The following is a 26,352-nucleotide window of genomic DNA, read 5'->3' as shown; positions in this document are numbered from 1 at the left end:
CGTGCTCAGCAGAGACTTCCTGTTGCCCTTACAGTACGAATGACGAGTACACGAGGACATCCTCTCCAACGATTTCGCAGAATGGGGCTTCCCTGAGATAGACTTGTTCGCAACTCTGGAAAACTCACAATGCCCAGATTACGCCTCCAGGTACCCTCAGAACCGGTCCAAGGGGAACGGTCTCTGGATAACATGGTTAGGGACATTTGTTTACGCTTTTCCACTGACTCCCCTACTCAACAAGATTGTGCACAAGATGCACCAGGAACCAGTCACCATGATATTGGTGGCCCCGATGTGGGCACGCCAACCCTGGTTCTCCCATGTGATGGAGCTGCCTCTCTCTCCTCCAATAAAACTGCGTTGCCCATACAGCATGCTATCTCAGGACAAGGGGGAAACACTTCATCCATGCCCGCAGACTCTCATTTTAGCGACCTGGCTCCTGAAGTCATAGAGTTCGGGCATCTCCAACTTCCTCAGAGATGCATGGATATACTTAGGGAAGCAAGAAAGCCTAACACCAGACATTGCTACTCCAATAAATGGAAACGCTTTGTCATCTGGTGCAATTCCAAGAGCATCAATCCCATTGACTGCTCTCCTACTCATATTGTATTATACCTAACTCACTTCCTAGACTCAGGTCTGGTTTTTAATTCCCTGAAGGTTCACTTAGCTGCACTCTCAGCCTATACCACGTCCCAACAGAAGGTGTTGTGGTGGAAGATCTCAGTTATTAAAGCTTTCATGGAAGGGATTAAGAGAATTCATCCCCTCATTTCGAACCCAGCTCCCGGATGGGACCTAAATGTGGTATGAACCAGACTTATGGGGTCTCCTTTTGAACCTATGCATAAGGCAAGTCTCAAAACTCACCTTCCTTGTGGCAGTCACCTCAATAAGAACAGTCAGTAAACTCCATGCCCTTTCAATTGTTACAATTCACAGAGATAAGGTGGTTCTGCGCACTCACCCTCGGTTTGCGCCCACGTTTATTTCTAAGTTCCATGTGAACCAATCAACGGAACTACCAACTTTCTTCCAGAACCCCACTAACGTGACGGAAAGAAGCCTACACACATTGGATGTGCTCAGGGCAGTCATGTACTGCCGGGAAAGAGCTAAACCACTAAGGAAGACAAACCAGTTTTCCGTTTCAGTGGCAGCTGGTAGAGAAGGGATCCTGTCTCTAAATCGGCCATCTCAAGGTGGATTGTCAATTGCATCACACTCTGCTACACTCTTGCCAAGAGAGATCTGCCCTTCAAGTCTAGACCACACTACTCGGGGCACTGGGCTTTCATAGCATTCATCGCAAATGTTCCTCTTGAGTCCATTTGCAAAGCGGCAACCTGGAGTTCTGTACACACCTTTAAAAAACACTATTGCCTAGACACCCACTCTAGGTCTGATTCTCAGGTCGGACAAGCAGTACTAAGACATCTTTTCACTACTGTTCCTTCTCACACCCCACCTCCAACTATGGGAACTGCTCACTAGTCTATGTACAGCACGCGAGTCGACAGATTAACAAGCATCAGAAGACATGCATTACTTACCATAATATCATTTCTGATGATTGTATCTGCTTAGATTCACATGTGCCCACGCTTCCTCCATGCTCGGATAGAAGGAACATAAACATCTTACTACTTACTCTTTTCTGTACTCACTCACGATAGTCATAAGGCTCCCTCACGGCAGAAAAAATACAATTCAAGGGACCTCGATGCATGAGGGATTTTGGGTACACTACACGTCACGTTAAGGATATTGTTACAGGCACGCCCATGTCGACATCCCCTTTCGATCCTCGAAAGACAAGATGCAATACTGTGCGGTTACCACTAGATGTCGGACTATATGCACAACATGTGAATCCAAGCAGATGCAATCATCAGAAATGCTATTACGGTAAGTAATGCATGTCATATACTTTTCACAATTCACAACATACATTTAAGGTAAGTACAAATATTTGTAACTGCTCACTGTCTGAGTTAGTTGCCAACCCACTCATTTACAAGTAAGTAAACTTTTAAACACTTGTTCTCTTTTCTAAGCAACAGGCCCAATACTTAGAAAGTATTTCCCTTATTCTTGGAGCATGAGTGTTCTCAGTGGCAAATGGGGGGCCACTTGGTCGCTAGTATCCAACAGACAGTTCAGAAAGACACAGACGTAGCAAAGGTCACAGTGTATAAGGAAGACTGTTCAAACAGGTAAGTATTACCCTTAGAGAGGCTGAAAGTGTCCAGAACTGGATGAGAGGACTCCCAATCACAAGAAACACCCCAAAGCTACACAGGAATCACAAAGGTTTAAGCTGTGTAAATACCCCAGCCAACACAGTACCTAAGCACAGAAGTAGAGTGGCAGCAGGGGAGACTTCAGGATCTGCAGTCAAAAACCTGTCTGATGGACTCCTTTGTCATGAAGATGGAAGATAGGACTTTGGAATGGATTTTGCAGCAAGGATCAACGGGGAAGGTTCCAGGCAAGAGTTCTTCATGGCTGGATGTGGCTCTGTGGTTTTGGTGCACTTTTCAGAAGCCAGAAGAAGACTGAATACGCTTGTTGGATTCTCTTCACTTGCAGACCCGATTCACATCCTGCATGATGCCACCAAGTTTCAGCTCAATTCGAAATCCGGAAGACTGTGCATCACACACTGGCTCGAGGTCCCAGAGTATTGGGTTATTTCAGCCCTGCAAGGTCGCAGCACAATGTGTCTTCTTGAGTCCATTGGATCTCAGCCGGCTCTGGTACGGCGTTATTTTCGGAGTCCCGAGGTCTCTTGGAATGAAGGGAAACTGCATGCTCCGGTTACACAGCAGAATTTCCGGTTGCTGAAAATCATCTCAGCCACCGTTTCGTCATCTTTCTCTTTGGATTCAGGTCCAGTGGTCGACTAACCCTTCAGCTTCCAGGATCAGACTTGTATGTAGGAACCCAGCCAATCAAACAGATATGCAACATTCTAACTTGGGGGTTTGCAGTCCTTTCAGGACATCCAGCCTCCCATTTTGAACTAGATTCTCGCAGTCATGCTGGAGCACAAAGGGCTGTGGAGTTTTGGACTCCTCCCTCCTTTCCTGCCTTCACAGACACTCTGGAGCCTGGCCGGGCTTGACCGAGGTCTCCCGCCGAAGATCAAAATCACACGAAGGAATTTCCCACCAAGGAGGGCAGGGGAAAGACCAAGAAGGGACAAGTGTGAAAATGGCAAAACAAGTAGACTGGGCCATTTTGGTAAAATGGGCACTCATGGGTCCCTGTACCACAGCTCTGACAACAGCTCACAGTAAAGGTGCACCGAATTTGTAAAAAGAGTCACTGGCACCATCCATTTAAGGTAAGCTTGTCCCTGTAACATAATTATTTCAGTGCTATATAGGGAATACATTGTATCTCCCCAGCACACCACAAAATGTAAAATGGATAGAAAAATCCTTTCTACCCTTTGGAACTGTAGTTCTCACAAGGTTAGCCAGAGAGAAAGTAAAAGATCCATAAAAAGTTATATACCAAAACTTGTCAAAGAGAATAAAATGAAAAGGACACTATGGAGAGTCCTTAAAAATGACACCCATAAAAAGTGTAAAAGGATCTGGGAGTGTGGAAAAAGGTTCCCACTCACTGAGGTATAGGGAATAATAATCTACCAGTCCAGCAAAACGTTTTAGGGTTCTCACAAGTGAGGTAGATTTAGCACTAAGGTTAAACTCTTACCTAACATTCTCGATGATGGGGGATTATCAAAAGTTCTAAAAGTTTCTTTCAAATTGGATAATTTCAGTTCCCTTCAATTTAACCCAGTCAATTGAACGTCCTTTGTAAATGTATTTATTATTTTAAATAGAAAATTCACACTTTAAGATCAGATTGTGCTTTCCATCTATGGGGGGGAAAAGGCAGTTTGCAAGCTTTTAATTTCCATTAAAACATGGATATTTGCGTTTGAAATAGTGTAAAATGCTGTGCCTGTGCAGTAAGCTTTGAGAGACCATGTGTGTCCCTTCTGTGCAATGTTTTCAACATTCATAATATTTGAATTAAGTGCATGTGCTTATTTCGAGTAATCCTTTTAAAAGAAAAACTATTTCTCCCAGTAAATGTTTTTATTAACATTTATAATAAACATTGTAGCAATTAGCAAAATTCACCAATCGTCTCTTTGCACATCAAGCGTTATTTATAAACCTAACCAAACAACATTAACCAACAAGTCTTCATACACATTATATTACTTACTTGTTATTCCTGTAGATGCCTCAGCCAGTAAATGTTTTTTATATGAGGATTTGTCCTGAATGTTTTTCTCACATTTTTGCTTCCCTTCTATAGTGTTGCCACAAGCAGGCTGATTGTGTGAAAGCTGTGATGACCATGATATATCTATTTATTATTCTTTGGAATACTGAAGCGCCGTCATAAGTCCCCTGCATTAGGACATATTACTTCTGACGTCATGTTTTAAAAACCTGTGCAATTGGAAATTTAATGATTTACACATATTATGTATTTTTCGGGCTCTTGGTTGGCGGCACAAATAGTCCCCCTTTACAAGAAGGGCAGCAAGTTGAATCCTAGCAATTACAGACCTGTAGCACTCATGATGTGTCTAGCAAAAGTTTTGCTTCAACAGTACTTGGAGAACATAACGTCTGGATGAAACATTTGGAAATACATGACAAGAACTAATCTGGTTTCAGAAAAAGGTTGGAATGTCTCTAAATGGGTTTTTAGTATAAATTAGTGTACATGCTCCAAAAACAGGAAAAACATGTTTGAAAAAGCCATTCTATATGGCCCTAATTGACTTAAAAATGGCATTTGACATGGTCAACCAGGACTAATTATGTTCTAAATTGAAGGGCCTCAATGGGCCTATGATTGAGTTTGCCACCCCTCCGGGTTATGGCTTCTCTCAGAATCAAGTTGAATGGAGGGGGAGTTGCAGGACTAGCCAAGAAGGCATTTTCCTTATTTGAGGTACCATGTACATGTATCAGCTGTGAAATTCTGCATCTGAAATGTACCCCAAATTACAACACATGCACAGAGATGGTAATAAATTCTATCACAGACTCAGACCCCCCAGATATGCTAGCCGCTACTTAACGAGTGACCCTGACTGACCAATGGGATCAACCAGCTCCCTTGAGATGGAAGACTTAGAGATGTCCTCTGTCATAAAAGCTGGTCTACACCAGATGCAGGGGTTCTTAAAAAGGCTAAATGACAGGCCAAAAGGTCCTGGTTAAGACCTAAAACTGATGCTAACAATTACGTTGGAAGGACCTTGCAAAAATGTACAAACTGGCCACATATAAAGCAAAAGAAAATGTCTTTAGTGCTTAAAGCTTAAGCCCAAAGCGCAGGATCAACCATTTACTCCTTCTACCACCGTTTGTGTTAGTGCTCAACAAGCCTTTCCAAAGCCTTTGTGGACAAAGTAAACAACGCTCAAGATAAAATCAGGAAGGATCAATCCTTTAGCCCAGCTCCATATAGCTATGAGACAACTGTTGACTTCAAGAACACCTCCCTCGGTGCTAAGCATCAATCTCGCCACACTACATTTTAATTCCACTCAATTACATTGCTTGAGATGCAAGCTGTTCTGAGAAAATGACACCCTACCTCATGTTTCAGGGACGTTATCCTGGCAAAAGAAATTCTGGACATTAAAATATTCTCCCCATTTTTCATGAGATTTGTTAATTCGTCATACTCTTACATCCCGTCCCCTATCCTCCAAACTGCATGGGCGGCCCTTCCAAGGGACGGCAGGCGGAACCCGTTGGGCAGAATCACATGCAGTACCCTTTGGGACCACTACATGTAATTAACACTACAAGTGTCAGTACAATTTCACCTTTAGTACAAGCCTGTACTACACAGTAATGTGGTAGCAGTGGTTGAGCAGCCAGACTTATCTCAAGAGTTGAGTGAGCAGTTGAACAAGTTACACAAAGGACCAACAAATACAGTGGTTCAAACAAACACTCAAGTTTTCTTGGTAAAAGAATATACATTTATTTACACGGTCAGTTTGAAACATTCCACTAGCAAGAGCAGCTCAATATCATATACTAATATACTACAAATACACAACCAATAAGTTACTGAACAAGTTCAGCTCTCCTGAAGTGGGAGCAAAATGGCAGTTTAGTTACTTTAAAAAGGGGTAAAAAAGACAAGGTTATAAGAATCAATAGCACAAATACTTTCATAGGCAGGGCAAAGGGTTTCAGTTAACTACAACCAGCAATTCAGTTCATAGGCCTGGGCTAAAGTCAATGGTTCAGAGTATTTGTATAGGATAGCACAGTTCTGGTAATAAACGGTTAAGTCTTTGCCATGGATCTTAGAAGAATTTGGTCAGATGAAAAGTTAGAAGAATGTTTAGGGAAGGACACGCCTTCGAAGTCGGGGAAAGTTTCACAAACTGTGCTGGATTTCTAGGATTTTATTTTTTACCTGGGAAGTGTGGGTGCCTTTTTTCCCACTCATGTATTTTGATGTGTGTTTTACTTTTGTGTTCTTTGGTTATGGAGTTTTAACACAACTCCATAGGCATCATCTTTTTCTGTGTGTCACACAGCACCTTCAGTGCAGTGACGCAGGGATGTCTTTCAGACTTCCCAAGGTTTAAATACCTTATTTGGGACTGACTACTGTCTGCCAGAGCATGTAAAGGTAAGTTGACTTTACTTGTCTCTTTAAATTTACAGACCCAGCACACACTATCTTCCTATAGAGGGCTGAAGGGGTTGCCTAGCATCCCCTGACCCAAAACACTCATGTAACAGTCAAATGTTACCCTTTCCTACTTTAAATGGCTGGTGGCAGTGGTTTAGATCAAACTACTATGATTTTGCCTGACCGTGAACAATGGTAGCCAAAAATCGGGACAGCCATGTTTTTCAATATGGCACCCAAGACCTATCTGTAGAAACAGACTCCAGTCAACTTTTTTCGCATTTCTTTTACGAAAGGTCCTTCTAGTGTTTGTCTCTGTGTGCCAAACTAGGTTTGGTACGTTTGTTCCTATGCCTTTGCCGTGCTTCAGGACTGAAGACCGCCTCTGGCATCTGAGTGTCTGTGGTGGGCAGGAAGTGAAGGTGGTGCCCGAAACTCCCTGTGCTTAGTCTGCTAGGAGACCCAAATGCCCTCTGGTGTGACTGACTGACTGACTGTCCGGCAAGGACAGCCACCCTGCTGGGTGAGTGGCAGCTAGGCAGGAATGAAAGGGAGAAACCTGTTTAAAAGGCAAGTCTGGAAAGCAGAGTCGACCACTGGAACGAAAGAACCAATGACGAGCTGGAAGCGGCTGGCTGCTGCAACTCCTGGACTGTTGGTTTGCCCGGTGAAGCCCTGCTGCAGGTCCGAATTGCCAAGTTCATCTCGACAGAGAAGCCCCTTCAAGGACGACTTCTTCCTTTGAGTTGGTGGAACCAATCAACTCGTAAGCCACCTGGATACCATTCTCGGAGCTGGTTAAGATTAACCAGGGGGAAGGATGCCAGTTTATGTGCTTGACTACAGCTACTCAAACCGAAGGTCTTCCATTTTGCCAGCTTGTTTGACCCGCCCCTGCGCAGTGTAGGAGTTACCCTCAACGTCTTCCCTTTGTCCGCACGACTGAGGCTCAGGAACAGTGAGATCTGCAGGAGCTGCTAGGAACCAACGTCTTCAGCTGCATCTTTTCTTCATATTAAGGTACTGTACCAACCCGATTGAGAGAACTTACTCTTGCGGTGAAAGTTTGTGAAACTTTCCCAACTTGCAGGCCTAATCAGCTTGTGACCCAACATATGATTCTTTTTCGTACAAACTACTTCTGAGAACTTTGGCAAAGACTTAACCGTTTAATACAAGAACTGCTCTTTCCTATCCAAGACACTAGTCCATTGACTTTGGCCTAGGCCTATTGAACTGAATCGAGTCCTCTAGTGAACTGAAACAATTTGCACTGCCTAAGAAAGTATTTGTGATCTATTCTATCAATTTGTGCTTTTGTCCTATTTAAAGTGACTGAAATGCCATTTTGCTCCTATTTCAGGGGAGCCTAATTTACTTAGAAACATATTGGTTTGGTACTGAAGTGTATTTTTGTATGATATTAAGTTGTCTCTTTCTAGTGAATGTTTTCTAAATGACTGTGTAAAAAATTAATAACTGTTTTACCAAGAAGTAAGAATAAGTGTCTACTTGAACCACTGTGATTGTAAGACCTCTGTGTAACCTCTTTTACTACTCACATTCCCTCTTGAGATGAGCCTGGCTGCTCAGCTCGCTACCACAAACTGTGTATTCCACTGCAAACCAATGTAGTCTCCCTGGCTAAGAAGAGTTGGCTCAAGCCCCACTCGGTCCATACCAAAGGTTGGTTTCGCTTACACCTGTAGTCCTAATTGTATCTGTTGGTCCCAGAGGGTACTGCATGCAATTCTGCCTAACACTCAGTAATTGCTGCAGCATCACTATACTCCAAGCCTATGTCGTCCTCATCCTCATCCTCTGTAACGCTGCTAGGCAAGGAGGAGAAGATCCTGGAGGCATACAGGAAGAAACTCTATTCCAACGCGTCCTTGCATCTTCGTCAGGCCAACGCCGATGCCATTCTGGCTGTCGCTAACCAAAGGTTATGGTGGGAAATTGCAGACTTCCTCCTTGAACTCCCTACGCAGAGCCAATCACATTTAAGTTGGGGCTGGCTGAGGCCCAGCTGGTGGCGCAGGACCTCATGGAATCCACCGTGGCCCATATTGACACATCTGGCTGTGCCATCTGTATCGCCGCGGGCATGAGAAGGACAGCCTGAACGAAATTGAACCCGGACGTCCAGGAATGCATATAAGATCTACCGTTCGGGGGGGGGGGGGCGACCTCTTCCACTCCACCACGGATGAAGAGCTGGACAAGAAGAAAAATAGCTCACAAACGGCCAAAAGTCTTTATCCATCTTGACGCAGACCAATCCCAAGTCGTACACCCAGTTACAGCAGCGTTCCGAGAGGGGGCGTACGTATGGAGTGTTCCGCTGCTTCCAGGATTGGGGATCCAGACAGCCAGACCGCTTGCTGTCTCGGAACTGGAGCAAGCTACAAAAGGGGGGGAGTAAGGGCTTTTTCCAGTCCCCCTCCTCCGCGACAGCCTCCGATGGAAAGAAGGCATGACATGCCCCTTCGGGGTCACGTGTCTCCAGTGGGGGGCAGGCTTGCTCTCCATGCATATTTCTGGTGTCAGAATTTCATGGACCCCTGGATCCTTTCCGTAGGATCCATGGGGTATCGCCTCCCCATCCCAGCCTCTTCTCCCTCCCCCCTTCCACTCCCTCAGGTTGGAACAGCAACTCTTCAGGCTGAGATCCGGTCGCTCGTAGAGAGACAGGCAGTGGAGGGAGTCCCAGCCTCCCAGCGAGGCTTGGGCTTTTACTCCAGGATTTTCGCCATTCAAAAGAAGAACCAGGCGGGGCTAAGAGTTGTGCTGGACCTTTCCACTCTCAACCTCTCCATACCCCTACAAAATTTCAAGATGGTTACGCCAGCTTTTATAGCGGCGACATTGTGCAAGGGAGACTGGATGTGCTCCCTCGATCTGAAGGACACATACCTTTACGTCCCAATTTGGCAGCCCAAATCGTTCTTTCCTACAGTTCAGGATCATGGTCTACCATTTTCAATACAAGCTCCTCCCTTTAGTACTCAACTCGGCCCCCAGGGTCTTTACCAGGCAAATGAATAAGGTGGCTGCCCCCTTGAGAGCGCAGGACCTCCGCCTCTACCCATACCTTGACGAATGGCTCGTCAGGCTGCATCTCTGGAAGCGGTTCACCACTCCTCCCATGCCCTTATGAACACACTGCACGATCTGGGCTCAATCTCAAGAAGTCGCAGCTGCAGCCCACGCAGACTCTGACATTCTTGGGCCTCATCTGGGACACATGCTCCGTGAAGGTTTTTCCCTCGCAGGACAAGATCTCGGCCATCAAGCAGGCCACCTCCCACTTTCTTGTCAGAGAGGTGACCTCGGCTTGGTGGTACCAGCATCTCCTGGGTCTTTTTGCAGCGGTCCTCTTAGCTGTTCCACACACGAGATTGAGGATGAGGAGGATTCAGCTGCACTTTGCGGCATCATGGAACCAGGAGTGGGGCTCCCAATCCGAGATGATCAACGTTCCTCCATCTCTCCACCTGGACCTAACATGGTGGTCCAGGGACTGCAAACTACGGACAGGCAAGCCCTTTTGGCCACCCCTCTCCCCCGGAGGCCATCATCACCACAGACTCCTCGCTCGAAGGCTGGGGAGCCACTCTGGACGATCTCTCCGTCCACGGCACATGGACTCGACAGGAGCAGGAATACCACATCAATTGGTTAGAGCTGAATGCCATCTGGCTAGCACTCAGAGCATTCCTACCACTTCTCAGGGACAAGGTTGACCTCATCCAGACAGACAACTCGACCAGCATGTACTATGTCAACAAGCAGGTAGGCACCAGATCCCCTCCTCTGAGCAGACTGGCAATCAGCATGTGGGAATGGGCCCTGGAAAACAACATATACTTCACGGCAGTCCACCTCCCGGGTAAAGCCAACCTGGAGGCAGACAGGCTCAGCAGGTTGGGAGCGGACAATTACGAGTGGCAGCTAAACAACCTCGTCACTGAGGAGATCTTCAACAGGTGGGGTCATCCCTAGGTGGATCCCTTTGCCACCTGGCACAACAAGAAGTGCCCTCAGTTCCTTCAGTTCGCCTCCTGGCAGGGACAGGGCACCAGCTCTCTGGGCCCACTTTTGGCTTCAGTGGAACGGCATGAGAGCGTACGCCTTTCCGCCCACTCTGCTGAATCACAGAGTGATTTGCAAAATCTGGGAGTCTCGCCAACTCAACGTCATTCTAATAGCTCCAAGGTGGCCGGCAAGGCCATGGTTTTCAGAGCTGCTCAGCCTCTCGGAAGTGCCTCCAATCCACATTCCGTTGGGCCCAGCACATCTTCTGGCTCAACAGGGGGAAGGGTCATCCACCCCACAGAAACTAGCCCTCAGAGCATGGTACCTGAGCGGGTAACGCTGCAGCACCTCATCTTCTTGCAGGCTAATCTGGAAATCATACAGGGCGCAAGGAGCAGGGCTACCAGGGCCCGGTATAAGAGTAAATGGACCAGGTTCTGCCACTGGTCAGACTCTAGGGAAATCGACCCCCTGGCGTGTTCTTTGGACGACGTGCTCTCCTTCTCGCGACCTCGGCCACTCTGGGGTGCAGGTGGGCACCTGCCGTACATACCCCACCGCCATTGGGGCTTACAGGAACTCATAGGAGGGGATCCTCACTTCCTCCAATCCTATTGTCAAAAAACATCTGACGGGGCTTGCAAGGCTCTATCCGCCCGTCGAGAGGCTGCACCTGGTGTGGGACCTCAGCATAGTCTTGGGCGCTCTGGTGCACAAACCGTTTGAGCCAATGACGTCCGTGGACATCAAGCTGGTCACCATCAAGACGGCCCTGCTAGTCGGCCTCACTTCAGCTCATAGAGTCAGCGAAATACAGGTGGTGGCCGCTTCAGAGCCATAGACCACATTTCACAGCGACAAAGTAGTCATGCGGCCACACCCGGCATTTCTGCCCAAGGTGCCCTCTGCTTTCCACTTGAATGAGGAAATAGTCCTTCCTACGTTCTTTCCCGATCCCAAGGATGAAGCATAGAGGGTGCTGCACTGCCTGGATGTCATGCATGCCCTGAAATTTTACTTGGACAGGACCATGGGCTTCCGAAAATCGGACTCCCTGTTTGTCACATTCGGAGGCTCAAGACCAGGCTGTCAGGCCTCCCCAGGCCTCCATATCTCGCTGGATGGTCTCGGCCATCAAAGAAGCATGAGGGCCAGCACAAGCCGCTCCCGGCCACCATGCATGCCCACGCAGTCAGGGCCAAGGCAACGGCCATCGCATTCCACCGCCATGTCCATTGGCGAGTCATAAGCAGGGCTGCCACTTGGGCCACTCCCTCGGCTTTCTGCAAGCATTACCGTTTGGATGCCAGCTCTAGATCTGATGCAGCGTTCGGACAGGCGGTTCTCAGGAACCTATTTGCTTAAGGAAGGTCTCCTCTCCACCCTGGCGCTACATTCAGTTGTCCAATCACCGATGTCCGATTGCCCATGCAGTATGGAGGAAAGGGGACGGGACGTAAGAGTAATTATAAGTTACTCACCTTAGTCGTTAGTCCCCTTTCCTCCATATGTTCCTCGAACCTCCCCCCTTATAATACTGGTGTCATTGGGCAATGTTAAATCTATTGTCGACGCGTCAATGGGGACTGAGGTGTGGCAGCGGCGTCAGGGCAGCGCATGCTCCCTAGGTCGCACCCCCGCGCACCTCTAAGTTTAATGGGGAAGAAAGTTTTTTTCTGGTGAAAAAGGTTCCGTCTCCCGTCCTTTGGAAGGGACGCCCATGCAGTATGGAGGAAAGGGGACTAAGTTAGTCACTACGGTGAGTAACTTATAATTTCTTGCACGCCAGTGTGCCTGATAACATCAACAAAGTCACAGTGACTCCTTTAGTTAAGAAACCAGGACTTTGTCCAAGGGAATTGGTAAACCTTGGGCCTATTACTGTTAGGGAGAATTCTCAAAAATGTGCTAATTCCCTCTACCTTAAAGACCCCCAGCAACTTTGCTGGACTTCAAGGACTTTATTTTTTAACTTGCAGAGAGAGACCCTTTTCCCCACACTCTCATGTGTTTTAATGTGATTTTGTACACTGTTTCTTTTGGTTGTGGAGTCTGACAAACTCCATAGGCTTCATCTTTTACATTGTGGCACACAGCACCTTCAGTGCAGTGATACAGGGAAGTCTTTCAGATTTCCCAAAGGTTTAAAACCTTCTCTGGGATAAACAACTGTTTCCCAGAGAAGTAAAGTGAAATTGACTTTACTTACATTTGTAACTTTCTAGACCCAGCTCACACTATCTTACAATAGGGCGCTGGAGGGGTTACTTAGTATTCCCTTTGTCTAGCTTCTTATGTAACATTTTTATGTTACCCTTTCCTCACTGAATGACTGGTGGCAGTTGTTTCCTTTTTATTACCATTATGGGATTTTGCAGCGGGCTGCGTTCACAGCCACGGTAAAGCACTCATGGGTGCCATTTACTTGAAAATGGGCCGGGTCTTCTTATTTCACCATTTCTTTGTGGAAAGGTCCTTCTTGAGATTTACTCTGCGTGGCAAACCAGGTTTGGTCCCTTTGTTTGTTTTTTTTTTGGCGGGCTTCACAAGTGAAACCCGCCTCAGGCTCCAGGGTATCTGGTAGGGGCAGGAAGCAAGGGAGGTTCCCGAAACTCTGCTGTGTGACCGACAGCTAGGCCGGAATTAATGGGAGCAAGCTGCATAAAAGACAAGGCTTTTTGGCTTGGAAGGCAGAGTCGACCACTAGATAAAGGAATCCAAAGAAGAACTTGAAGAAGACGCCTGCTGCAACTCCTGGACCGTTGGTTTGCCCGGTGAAGCCCTGCTGCTGTGCTGAAACTCCAAATTCGTATCGCCAGAGAAGCCCCTGCAAGGACGACTTCTCCCTTTGAGTTGGTGGGACAAATCCACTCCAAAGTAAGCCACCTGGACATCCTCTCAAAGCTGATTGAGTATCCATTGCAGTCGCTGCTGAAACCGGATAGCCAGGTGTTAGGGAGAATTCTGTTTAGGCTGAATTTCCTAACCTAGTGAGTCCCCCAGCAGCTTTGCTGGATTTTTGGGGTTTATTTCTTTCTCCTGCCAAGAGTGAGACTCTCTTACCCTCACTCTTGGACATGATTTGAGTGTGTTTCTTTGGATCTAGAAGTGTTTAATGGGCTATGGGGTCTTTTACTCCATAGGGTTTCATGTGTTTTTGTGATATGTTACACAGCACCCTCAGTGCAGTGACACAGGGGTGTCTTAGTAACCCCCCAGTATAGACTCCATACCCTGGGACTGACTACTGTCTCCCAGGGCATGTAAAGTCACCATTGACTTTACTAGTCTTAAATTCTGACCAGAACCAGTACAAACCATCATATTGTGGACGTACTGGCTGGAGCAATTCGATTGCCCCAGGGTCTGTTAGTCGAGGGGGCACGTCTCCGTCCCCCCTGGTCGAGTTTTGGCTGGTGGCAGTGGATACTACTTTTTATATTCAACCGCAAATATTTTCCTATGGGATTGTCCATTGTTTTAGGCTACTATCTTTATTTAATTATTTACGGTAGCCTCGAACATAATGCCGGTTTATTTAATTAATATTAATTCTCCGGTTGGTATTTTCTGCCAAAACTTGATTCTAAAATGGCGTTTGTGTTCTCTTCTGTGACTCCAACCCAAGTCGAGCCCTTTGTTCAACTTTTTGGCGGGCTTCTCCACAGAAGCCCTCCAAAGTGGTGCCACTATGTCTGGGGTACTTAGGAGGGGTGGAGGGGAATTTAGGCACCCTGGACTGAGTTGCCTAGGCAACTCAAGTCACACTCCATCCTGATTGGCCCAAGTGGTGAGCCGGCCGGCTCACCACTTAGCATGTTTGAGTGACAGCTAGACTGAGTGAATGGGGGTTTGCTGCATAAAAGCAGGGCTTTGGGGACTGGAACTTCAGAAGTCGCCACAGGACCTAAGAATCCGACGAGGGAGAAGCTGAGCCGACCTGCCACGACACCACTACCGGTGGAGCCCTGCTGGACCGTCTCACCACTTTTTCCCAACGACAGAGGAGATCTCCCGCCGGAGAGTCTTCTTCCTTTGACTTGTGGGGATAACCAGTTTCACCGTCTTTTCGCTTTCCCGACATATCTCGTGGCCGCCTTGCCCGTGCCAAGCACCCCGGCAACCGGGATACCATGTTTTACCACGACCGCGAGACAAAGGTACCACCTTTAACCGGAAAACTCTGCGGCTGGTTTCTGCCCTGGTAGTGCAACGACCTTCATCTTTCCTCCAAGTCGAGATCTTCTCTTCCCCTGGACGACGACGCAACTTGCACCCACTGCCAGGAACAACTGCCAGCGCTGGAGGATCCTTCCCACTTAAGGTACCGTGTCCCGCCTGGCTTCCCTTGCTACCGACTGTACGGGGTAGATTTAGCCCCCGGCTTTCGAACCTGGCTTAGCCTGGGACACCCTGGCTAAACTTTTCTAAGCCTCTCTAAACTCTTTCTGAACCCTCTGCAAGACTTTCTAAGCCTAGTGTAACTGTGTGATCTTGGGCGCATGTGTGCTCTGCTCTCTCTAAGGGACTTTGGCTCACCAGTGACTTTTTGCTCTCTGCCTTGCTAACAGTGTTCCTGAATCGTAGAGTGGTGTACCTCTTCATATTCTGTCTTTTTCCCTCCCTTTTTCACAAACTTATTAGAGTGCAATCTCGTTAAGCGCTCACCTCTGTATGAAAATAAGTGGTGTTTCACTGTGATTTTTCTAATGGGGGAAAAAGGGGTGTATATATCATAATAGTAACTGTGTTTAGGATAAGTTTACAATAAGAGTGCTGGAGTGTTTCAACTTTGTGTTTTTAAATAAATAATTATATTCTTTGATACCAAAGCTCTGGTCAGTGTTTGCTTGTATTATTGTATCTGAGTGCCTATTGAGTATACTTTGCATACTGCCTAACTCTTCTTGAGGGAAGTCTGACTGCTCAGCCACAGCTACCAGGGGGTGGTACAGACTGCTACCAAGTGGGTTTACTGCCAACACCTGTAGTCTTAAATCTTTTGCAATGGTACCTAAGGGAACTGCACAGGTTTCTGCCTAACACCAGGGAGAGGAACACCAGTTTGTGTGCATTGCTTTTAATCTGGCCAAGAGCTCCAGGAAGATCCTCCAGACTCCTAGGAAGCCAGACTGACCGTGCCTGAGCCCTCTCAACAGAGTGCAGGGCCCCAAAAGCAAAGAAAGTCCACATCGACAGCCAGGAACCGCAGTGTTGCTATTTGCGGTAGACGCGAGGAGCTGAAACACTGAACAGCCACTTGTTTGAAGTTTGCCGGTTGTGAGCGGTGACCGTCCCATTGCAGTGCAGTAGTCCTCCCTCTTGTCCCCACGACTGAGGACAAGGAACAGCGAGATCTGCAGATCTGCACAGGAACAGAAGGAATCTGCTGCACCTTTTTCTTCAATCTAAAGGTACTGTAAAGTCTAAGAGTACTTACCTCTTGTTGTGTAGCCACTGCTGTCAACTTCTTTACTTTTCAATCCTAATCAGCTTGTGGCTCTACTTTGATTTTCTTCTATTCTACAAAGACTTTTTAAACATTGGAAAAGACGTTCTACTTACCTGCAAGAGGTGCTACAGTTCACCTTGACTTTTGCTAAATTAACATTGGCTGGTCTAGGCTTGCTGAATGACTCTTCTCTCTTCTGCTTATGTGTTTTGCCTTGCTTCCAGGAAAGGGTTAACAAACTTTGCATACGGGGGTTGTTTTGAAAGTACTTACATACTTAAGAATAACTTCATGAATACTTGTTTGATTCTGAACTCTCTTCTCTTTGACACTACTCCATAGCTATTGAAGTCACCTGAGTGTGTAGGTAGTACCTGTGTCATCCCAAATGGGTATTTGCTGATTTAGATAACTAAAAGTGTGTATTTTTTAAGTATATTTGTGTGGTGTTTTATATTGCTCCCTTCTGAAGAAGGCTTATTACAACTGATAAATAAATTAATTGTTTTATCAAGAAACCTTCACTGTAAGAGTTCATTTGAATACTTGTCACTGTGAATCTCTGTGTAACTCCCCTACAGCTCACATTGACCCCTCTTGAGATATGCCAGGCTGCTCCACAGGCTACCAACCTGTGTAGTGCAGACTTATACCAAAGGTTGGGTTTCTGTTGCCAGGAGGTGAGGGTTGTGCACCCAAAGAGTACTGCATACAATCTTGCCTAACAATTAGCAATTCACACTTTCTACTTCAGGTAATCGACAAGGCTGCCGGCATACAGTTTCAAAACCATCTTGAGGAGGCTACTCTTCTACATCCTAAGCAGTCTGGCTTCTGCCCGCAGCATGGGACAGAGTGCACTGCTAGACCTACAATTCAACATGCTTAACATCATGGATGGAGGGAAAGCAGGATTACTGGTTCTGTTGGACCTCTAATCCGCTTTTCACCTCCGGGATCATGACCGCCTTTTAACCACCTTAATCACGGTCAGTGTTTGCTCAGAGAATGCCATCTGCTCGGTTCAATCTTTTCTAGACAACAGGAGGTCAGCCGTGTGATGGGGATATGTCTCCTCCACTTCAGATCCAATAGCCTATGGTGTCCAAGACTGAATTAGAGAAGGTGGCTTTGTGGAAGTATCTAAGTTATCAATTAAAGCAAAACTATGCACATTTAAATGATTACAAGGAACTATACTTGAGAAGCAGTGCTCTTGCAGCACAGATGGTTCGAGTGATAGGGAAATATGGAACATTTTCACTTAGGCCGGTCATTCAGTTCTGCGAGGCCAAACTTATGCCAGCCCTTAAATATGGAGAGGAATTAAAAGGTATCCCATTTCCCTGGGATAGAGTGGAGGGACAAAGAGTGGAGGGCAAAATCTGGTGATGGATGTTGATCATACCCCAAGGTATTCCCATTTCTGTAATCAGGGCAGAACTTGCACATTCCTCCATTAGGGTTATCATAGAGTGGAACACACTCTCCATTTACACCAAGATCCTTTCCGCTTATGTCAAATCTCTGTATCAGAATTTAGATAGGATGGTAATTTATGGTTTAAACCAGACTCATCTGTTGGACTGGATACTGTCTAGATGATCGAGACACGATTAAAATGACCAAAGAGGATCTTATGGTGAATGCTACCGCTATTAAGACAAAACTTATTCAGGAGGATTGGTCTTCAATCATAGATAGGAGGAATACATGTAAATTGTTTTATCAGTTACACTATGATGAGAGAAAGCTAAATCAGTTGCCTCCCTATCTATTTTTAGTACCAAATGCACGTTGCAGAGTTTTTTGTTTTTGTTTTAATTAGATTAAGGCACAAGGGAATTATCAGTCAAGGAACAAGTCTGCATCATTGACCAGGGAATATCATCATTGTGGAACAACTGGAATTGTAGAAACCCATACACATGTATTTGTGGAGTGCTCTAGTTTATTAGAGAAACAAGCAGGCACTTTTGGTAAATTTGTCCATGAAGCAGAAATGTTACAAACCGACGGCTTCTGGATAGAATTCTAAATGGCAGACAGTCTTTCATTATTGCATCCATGACCTGTATCCATGTCATTTTGCGCACCAATTAACATTGGACTATGTTAGGTCTGTGTTTTCTTTTTTTTAAACAATTGAAAAATACCTCCAATATGAATCTTGAAATTAGGTTTCCTCTCTCTATTATATATCTGGATTAATTAGAAGTACAATCTTTAGGGATTTTAATTATAACATGTTAATGAGGTATATATGTTTTATTATTGGGTGTTAAAGATGCTGAGAACCGCAGGGAAATTGAAGTAATTGAATGCAATCACAGATATATACAGTTTGAAAATGGATGCAGAGTAATTCAGACACTTTATGGGAAAAAAACAATTTGTAATATATCGTTTTATTTATGTATGTATTTATAACTAGGATGTTGTCTTCCGTGTGTCTTTTTGATGAACTTGTAATAAGTTAATGTAGTATTTCTATTCTGTTTGTATGTCTTTTTTATAAGAGGGTTTTATTGCCTTTTGGCATTTTGTAAAGGTTTGAATAAACCATATACAAAGGGGGAAAAACAGTGCAATTTCTTTAACTTAATTTAAATTGGAACATTATTTTAAGGCACTCATTGTTGTGATTTTTTTATATACTCTTCATTTTCTGATCTTTGTTATCAGTCTGATCGTCTTTACTATTAAAGACATTGTGCCAGTAGTGATTGTAACACTATTTTGTAAAATAAAATACCTTTTCGTGTATACAGACTCGAAAGCCTCGAAGGTTTGACAGTGAGCTTCCGGATATTTCGTTAACTGACTTGCAGTTTCTACAGTCTCTTTGTCCACCAGAAGTGCAACTATTCCTAAGGTAAATTGACATCTTTTAAAACCACCTTCTAGGGAGTTACTATCCTTGCAAGATGTCAATACTGTTCATACGTTTTCCACACCAATAATACTTTTTCTTTCTTTCTGTGTGCTATGACTGAATTTGCTTGCAGTGGTATTGTTGTGGTTTGGTTAAGACTTGTGTAATGTAACTTTTTTTTACAAGTACATAATTTCCAAAGATTGATTAATTCACCTGAAACCAGACACATGAATGATGCTTACTCTTAAATAGTATTTCAACAGACATTTATCTGTCACAATGGACTGAAAACCATGATGGATGCATTTGAACCCCGATTTGTTAAGCAAGTTAATAATGCCCTACTAATTGTTTTAGCTAACCAAAACAACAAAAACTGTTTTTAAAGTATTTAATAATTCTATGGTTATAGCATAGAGAATAGTTAAATTACATTAAGCTTTAATAGCTTATTTTGATTTGCTGAAAGAACCTTCAGTCTCCCTCTTATATATAACTACTGGAAATACTCCCTACTCCTTGTCTGATCCGTCTGTTTCATATGCTACGCTAAACTGTTCACATGCATGTACTACTGTGATTGGTCCATGGTGGCCACTGCTACTTGTATATGAACAACAAACACTGTGTGACTACAGTGCTTGATTTAAATATGTTGGCTGTTTTAAAGAGGCCTGAAAATGTAATTACATATTAATGAAATAATACTGTTCCTATATTTATTTTAAATAATCCAAAGGCAGAAAATACCTTGCAGAAGTTACAACTGAATGAATAGTTGTTCCATTCTCTGGATTGAAATAACTGTCAGCTGTTTTTCTTCTGCCAGTGGTAAGAAGAGCCCAGTTTGCTTAACAACGATTACTACATTGAGGAACATTTGAACCCAAGACAGGTAGTGGCATAGCATAATATTAGTGTGACATTGTGTTGGCCGCTTAGGATTCCCATAAATATGCACTTTAAACACGTTTCTAATTAAGATTATTTTCAAATATGTAGATATAGTCAATGTCATTAAGAAGTTGCCTCAAATGTTTGTGTTGCTTAAGGGGATAATAATTAACAGATACCCATTCATTCACTTTTTGTTTTTTTATTACTATAATAATAAAGTGAGGGGCTGCATTGCCCATTCAACTTTACAGTTCTAGATTTGGAGCTCTCTGTAATGTATTAAAAACATAATACCTAAATATCTGTTCTTATATTGATGGAAAAAGCAACCTTGCTTCAAGCCGATATTGAAGTTAATGTGTTTATCACACTATATAGAAGTGGCTGTAGCTCCTGCCCACTGGTTGATTGTCTTATACCCACTATCTCCTTTTAAGGTTTGCTTATCAACTCTTTATTTCAGTCTCTACAATTGATTCAGTCCTTGCATTTGATTGATGAGAAGAAGCGTAAAGGGTCCCAGATGCATTAATAAATGGAGAATTACGTTAACAATAATGTTTTTATTATTTTATTTATAATAGACTTCCTTTCCCCTCACTAGGTAGATGGTTGCTTTTTGTTGCAGCAGCGTGAGTTAAGGCAGATTTCAACTGTTTTGTGTTTTGCAGGTTCAATTTATGGTACTCGAATTTATTTTGCTTTTTTTCTCTTTATTTTTTGGGGGGTTTCTAATTTATTTTGGTGGTCAGGGGTACTTCTGCCGAATTCCCCTTGCTTCTACATACCTTTTTATCTTAAGGTATATGGAATTGGGTTGTCCAAAAGGTGCCCAAAAGCATGGGTACCTCTCAGTCAACCCATTATGCCTCAGGGGGATTTTATCACCCTACATTGGTTTTAGGGGTAGGCTAGTGACGACTAATATTTAGTTTGGCTTCACCCGGCATGCAAGGCGGTTTACCGCATTAATAGACAAATGTACCTGACTGGTAGCCACTTCGGTGCTAATATTCATTTTTGGTTAGGGACATCCTTGGTTCAGGGAAGCCATGAAGGAGGACTTAAAATGGATGTTCTGCCCACATGGGCTCTTGGCTGGTTTCTAAGACCAACCTAATCGGCTGGTCTCCAAAACCTTTGTTTTAAATCCTCTAATTTTTTTTGGACTGTCGCAAGCCAGCCCCTCAGAGACAAGGGGCATAAAGGAGAAACTGTTCCTGTACTTACCTGCTAGAGGATGTTGGTTCATTTCCCACCGTTGCTGTATTTTTAGGGCATCTTCTGGCCATACTGTATGGATGCAGTGGTCTGGTCATAGCTTTGTTTTGGGTTTTTGGCTGCTGGTTGCCTTTCCCAATTTTTCCTCATCCTGCTGTTGGTCCTTCTCATCTGCATGGGCCAGGCATTTCACCATGGGGCTGTTTCCTTGAATGTTTTACCACCATTTTGCACAGTTTAACGCCAGGGTGTGTTGTTTTGATTTGAGAAGCTGCCAGAGTTTGGAAGGTTGTTGGGACCCCCAGCAACTACCCAGATCTGCTTGTCTGGGGTTTTTCTGGTCACCACCACCATTGTCATGCTGAGGCGCTGTTTTTACTTGCGTCATTCACGTTTCACTCCTGAGCCGCTGCGTTCTGCCATGTGCAGGTTCCTCCGTCCTCCCGGAGCCATGGCCATTACTGCTTTCTCTTCTGGATGGTGGGACATCTCCTTTGAAGGTTGACTGTTCTTCTTTTGGGCCATTGGGGTCATCATTGTCTTGGGCTGCCAACCCTTGGGTGACCAGATCCTTCATTTCACCTTTTAAAATGAAGCTTTTACTCACCAGGCTTGGTTCACCTTCTGGGTACCAACTTTGTGGAAGCAAACACTGTGTGTACTTCTCTCTTAGCTCTTGGTTGGTTGGTTCTCCAAACTACTCACCCGTAGGGATCTCTGTGCTTGTTTGGGTTTTGCAGGTCTCCTTCTACCGCATTTACCTCTGGTATAACATTGAGGGGGTTGAATCCTGCTTTGCTTTTCTGCTACTGGGGCTGCTGGGTCTTGAACCCTGCACTGGATCTCTTCTTCAGGGTCTCCACTGGTGTCCCCTGTGGTTGATTTCTTTCTTCGGTGTGCCTGTGGAAAGACACTGAAACTGACTTGGTTTTTCTTATTGTTTCTTTTGGGGCACTGTTCTCCACACAAACTCTTACAAGAGAAATAGGAAGGTACTGTGGCGAACCTGAAGTACGTTTTGGACCAGACAACATAGTTCAATGTGTTTTATTCAAATTAAAATAATAATGCTTATGCCTTATTGCCAAAAGGGGATTCCCCTTCTACAAAACAAAAGCTAATGTGCTCGTCAAATTGTCTGAATAACCAAGAAAAATAGTCCTTTGTCCAAAAGCTATCCAACTACCTGGCCTTACCATTAGAAGAAACAAAACAAAGAGATGGGCTTTCCACCTGTGTTTGGGTCCAATCTTCTTCAAATAGTCTCTTAATAAATGTTCTCCCAGAAAACTCCTTGGGTGCCTGGGTAGTGGTAACAGTTCTCTTAAAGCAAAATTAGAGCTCTCTGTTTCTCATTGTAGTCCACAGGCTCGGGTGGATAGCTCATGGGCAACGTACTTGCTTTGGAAGCAAGACGACACAGAGCCACACGGGTTCGATCCCCGGGTCCGCGCTTAGAAACCACTGGATATCAAGCGCATTAAAAATAGCCTATCATATCCTATCACAGTTCTCATAAAACAAATGGAGATTTCTCTCTGTTCCTCGTATATAATAATACAAGTGCAACGTTACTAGGTCACACAATTCAGCCGAGCCTTTATCACTTGGGCCCAGAGGAACATTTGACATATCCTCTTCCTCCGATGTCTAATCTTGGAGCCCACATGGCTCCTTTAAGATTTCTTGCTCCGAGATAGCTAGGACATTATACTTGGTAATACAGTTTCTGATGTTTGTTAATCTGCTTAGAAACACATGCTGTGCATAGTCCGACATCCAGTGGTCACTGCAGAGTATTGCATTTTGTTTTTCGTAGTCGAAAAGGGGGCGTCGACAAGGTGTGTCTGTAACACTGTCCCTATAGTGACGTGCGGTGTACCCACAATCCCTCACGCGTCGAGGTCCCTCAGATTGTTTTTTTCCACCCAGATATTGGTCGCCTTTACGCGGAGCTCCTCGAGAGACATTGCAAATTCATTTTACTCGACCTTTGGTCGTTACTTATTAATATCTATTACATAGATCCTTCCCTCGGCGTAGCTGCAAAGCTGTTTCTCCGCCGAGTAAGAACTTCGGCGGAGACGAGACGGAGGAGATCCTTCGGCGCTGCCGAACACGTGGCCTGACCTCACCGGCCAAAAGACAGGAGGGAGAGTAGGGTCATGGGACATTTCTTGTTTCTCTCTGAGAATGCCTTTCCTTTTCCGCTCCCTTTCCCCTCTGGGTTGTTATCACAGCAAAATATTTCCTCAGCTGTGGAGAGGACACCCTTAGGTTTTGCCCGCGTTGCAAGGGCAAGTTCACCTGGAAAGACGAGCATAAAAGGTGTAACCGTTGCTTGCCCCTCGACCACAAAGAAGACGGCTGCTTGGCTTGTCAGCTTCTTAAGCCTAAGACTTTAAAGGACCGCAGGGTCAAGAGGTGGGCAGCCTACACCATGTCGAGGTCCGATTCCTCACTCGCCGCCGCAGAAAGTGACGAGGAATGTGATAACCCGACATCCGTTTCGGAAGTCGTAGACCTCTCTAAGGAGCGCTTGCGCTCCTAGTCGTCTGTCCCCGGCCCCGACAATCTCGGCTCATGCCCTGCTTATGGGGATGAACACCCCGTCGACACTGACGCACACAAAAAACACACCCATAAACACATAACCCACGGCTCTTCTTCGTCAAAGACGAAGAATCCATCAGCGCCAACTGAGACGCAGGTTCCACCGGCGTCCTCCTCAGACCGTAAGAGTCTTAAGCCCCCCTCGCAACCGCAGACCCGACCAGCGACTGAGCTTCCCCCAGATAAGGGCGCTACCCCCAAACCGCCAGACGAAGCGCTCCGTCAGAGAGCGCCCGTCGCCGTAGAACAAGCGACGCCCGTAAAGTCAATACCAGAGCCCTCCACAGACAGATTAGTCGTCGAGAGCCTGGGGAGGATCTTTCCGCTGATAGCCAGAGGCGGACGGCGAAAGATACGTTGATTACCGCTCAGAAGGCTAGAGAAACACCGAAAAGGCCGGAAGGAAGGCAGGAACTGCCCCCTTCATCTAAAGGGACTCCTAGCCTGCCAGAAGGCTTTTCAGAAAGCGACGGAACCCCTTCTTCGACGTTATGGGATAGGTCAAAGCGTTTTCAGGCCGAAAACCCTATTCCCACACCCCCCCCCCCACCCCAGACCGCTCAGGGGTACCTCATGAGACCCTGGAGAGACTGCAGTTCTGCATGGAGAAGATGGAGAGGTTTATGGAGACTCAAACCTACCACCACCAAAAAGGGCAAGAGAGGGACCTCAGGTGGACCCCAGGGCTAAATTCCCTAGGCTGTTTAATCCCTCCCAAGGGCATGTAGATTTATATGACCTCACTGAAGAGGACCCCCACTTTCAGGAGGAGGACGAATTTTAGGCAATGAAGAGGAACAAAACCTAGAGGAGGAGGGTTTTGAAGATAATCCAGTTATGTGGGGTGGGGGAGCTTCGGAGAAGACCCAGAGGAAGGTGCTTCACAGCCCTGGCAGTCCCCATCAGCGTTTTCGGGCCCTGATGCAGTAAACCTGTCCCCTCCCAAAGGACTCACCTAATAGGAACACGTCAATCAACCTACATTTAATGCACTACTACGCAAGGCAGCAGCGCATTTCGAAATAGACACTGGGGAGATTTCTCCTGACATTGACTTTGTGGAGAAGGTAATCAAGGAGAAAAAACCCCTGTCAGCCAAACCATTCCCCTCGTCGCCTCAGTAAGGAGACGAATTATCCCTTCACTATCGACACCCGCTTTGGTTAGAGGGGTCAACCCGAGGATAGAAAAACTATTCAGTCCCTCTCCTTCAGACCCGTTGTACGTCAAGGGCCACTCTGTACCAGACTCCCTACTGGTGACAAAAACAAGGAAAAGAGCAGGGGTCCCGCTGTCTACCAGCGAGGCACCACCAGATAAAGAGGGTAAAAAATGGTATGCCCTAGGGAAGAGGTTCACAGCCTCCGCTGCTTTTTCCGCAAGGATTGCAAACAACAACTCCTTGCTAGCAAGTTACGCAAATGCACAATGGAGCAAGCTACGTAAGGACGCCGAGGAGGTACCAGAACCCCTACGTACACGGCTTCTGGCCACGATTACTGAAGGGACCCTAGTCAACCAAAGCATCATGAAGAACACTCTGGATGCTGCAGAAACGGCTGGCCGTTCCCTAGTCCAAGGAATACTCAGAGGTTTAAACCTGAAACACAAGCACCTCTAATCAGCAAGCCTATAAAAGATGCCAACCTCTTTGGAAAGGTGGTTGATGAGGCACTAGAAACGGCAAAGAAAGAGTTTGACACCATCAAAACCCTAGACCAGATTTCTAGGCCTCCTAACAAATGTGGCTATGGCAATAGGCGCTTTTTTCGAGGCCAACGCCAGCAGCAAAATCAGCAGCAGCAATACTCTGCAAACAACTGGTCCTCTAACCAAGGCACCAGTGGGCAATACAACCAGAGAGGACAACGCCGTGGCAAAGGGAGAGGTCGGGGTTCCACCCCTAGAGGTTCCCAAGCCACCAACACCAAATGACTCGAAGATTCGGGTCCCCTCCCATGCATCGCCGGTCGGGGGCCAGTTAACATCCTTTCTTCCAGCATGGGAGGGAATAACGTCAGACCGCTGGGTACTATCAACCTTAGCCCGCGGCTACTGTATAGAATTCAACAGTTCCCCAACGTACAGACCCCCAAGGGGACGACGCATGACACCAGAACACCTCGCCATCCTTCTGCAAGAAGTGGACCAGCTATTGGAAAAAGGAGCTATAGAGGTTGTGCCTCTATCTCAGGTAACGGAAGGTATTTATTCAGTGTACTTCCTTGTACCCAAAAAGGACTTAACCATGCACCCTGTATTAGATGTGCGCCCATCGAACAAATTTATCAAACCTCAAAAGTTTTGTATGGTGACCTTACAGGAAGTGATCCCCCTGCTATCACAAGGAGATTACATGACAATACTGGACATGAAAGATGCATACTTTCATATTTTAATGTTGCCAGCGCACAGAAAATACCTCCGGTTCATGATAGAGGGCAAACACTACCAGTTCAGAGTGCTACCCTTCGGGATACCATCAGCACATCAGCACAGAGGGTATTCACGAAAGTACTGGCAGTGGCAGCGGCCCACCTGC

General features: G+C 45.7%; 1 protein-coding gene across 3 annotated transcripts in view; it reads left to right on the top strand.

Annotated features, from left to right (window-relative positions):
* The window catches only part of RB1CC1 (RB1 inducible coiled-coil 1), a 1,537,866-nt gene that overhangs the window by 508,960 nt on the left and 1,002,554 nt on the right, over positions 1–26,352 (top strand). For all 3 annotated transcript variants that reach the window (XM_069621043.1, XM_069621041.1, XM_069621042.1), the window contains exon 12: positions 18,973–19,076. In XM_069621043.1, the coding sequence (XP_069477144.1) occupies positions 18,973–19,076 (104 nt within the window). The remainder of the gene's footprint in view (positions 1–18,972; positions 19,077–26,352) is intronic.

The sequence above is a fragment of the Ambystoma mexicanum genome, chromosome 5q, assembly GCF_040938575.1.
Source record: "Ambystoma mexicanum isolate Mex_15411 chromosome 5q, UKY_AmexF1_1, whole genome shotgun sequence".
NCBI lineage: Eukaryota > Metazoa > Chordata > Amphibia > Caudata > Ambystomatidae > Ambystoma > Ambystoma mexicanum.
This window is presented reverse-complemented; position numbering and strand designations above follow the sequence as displayed.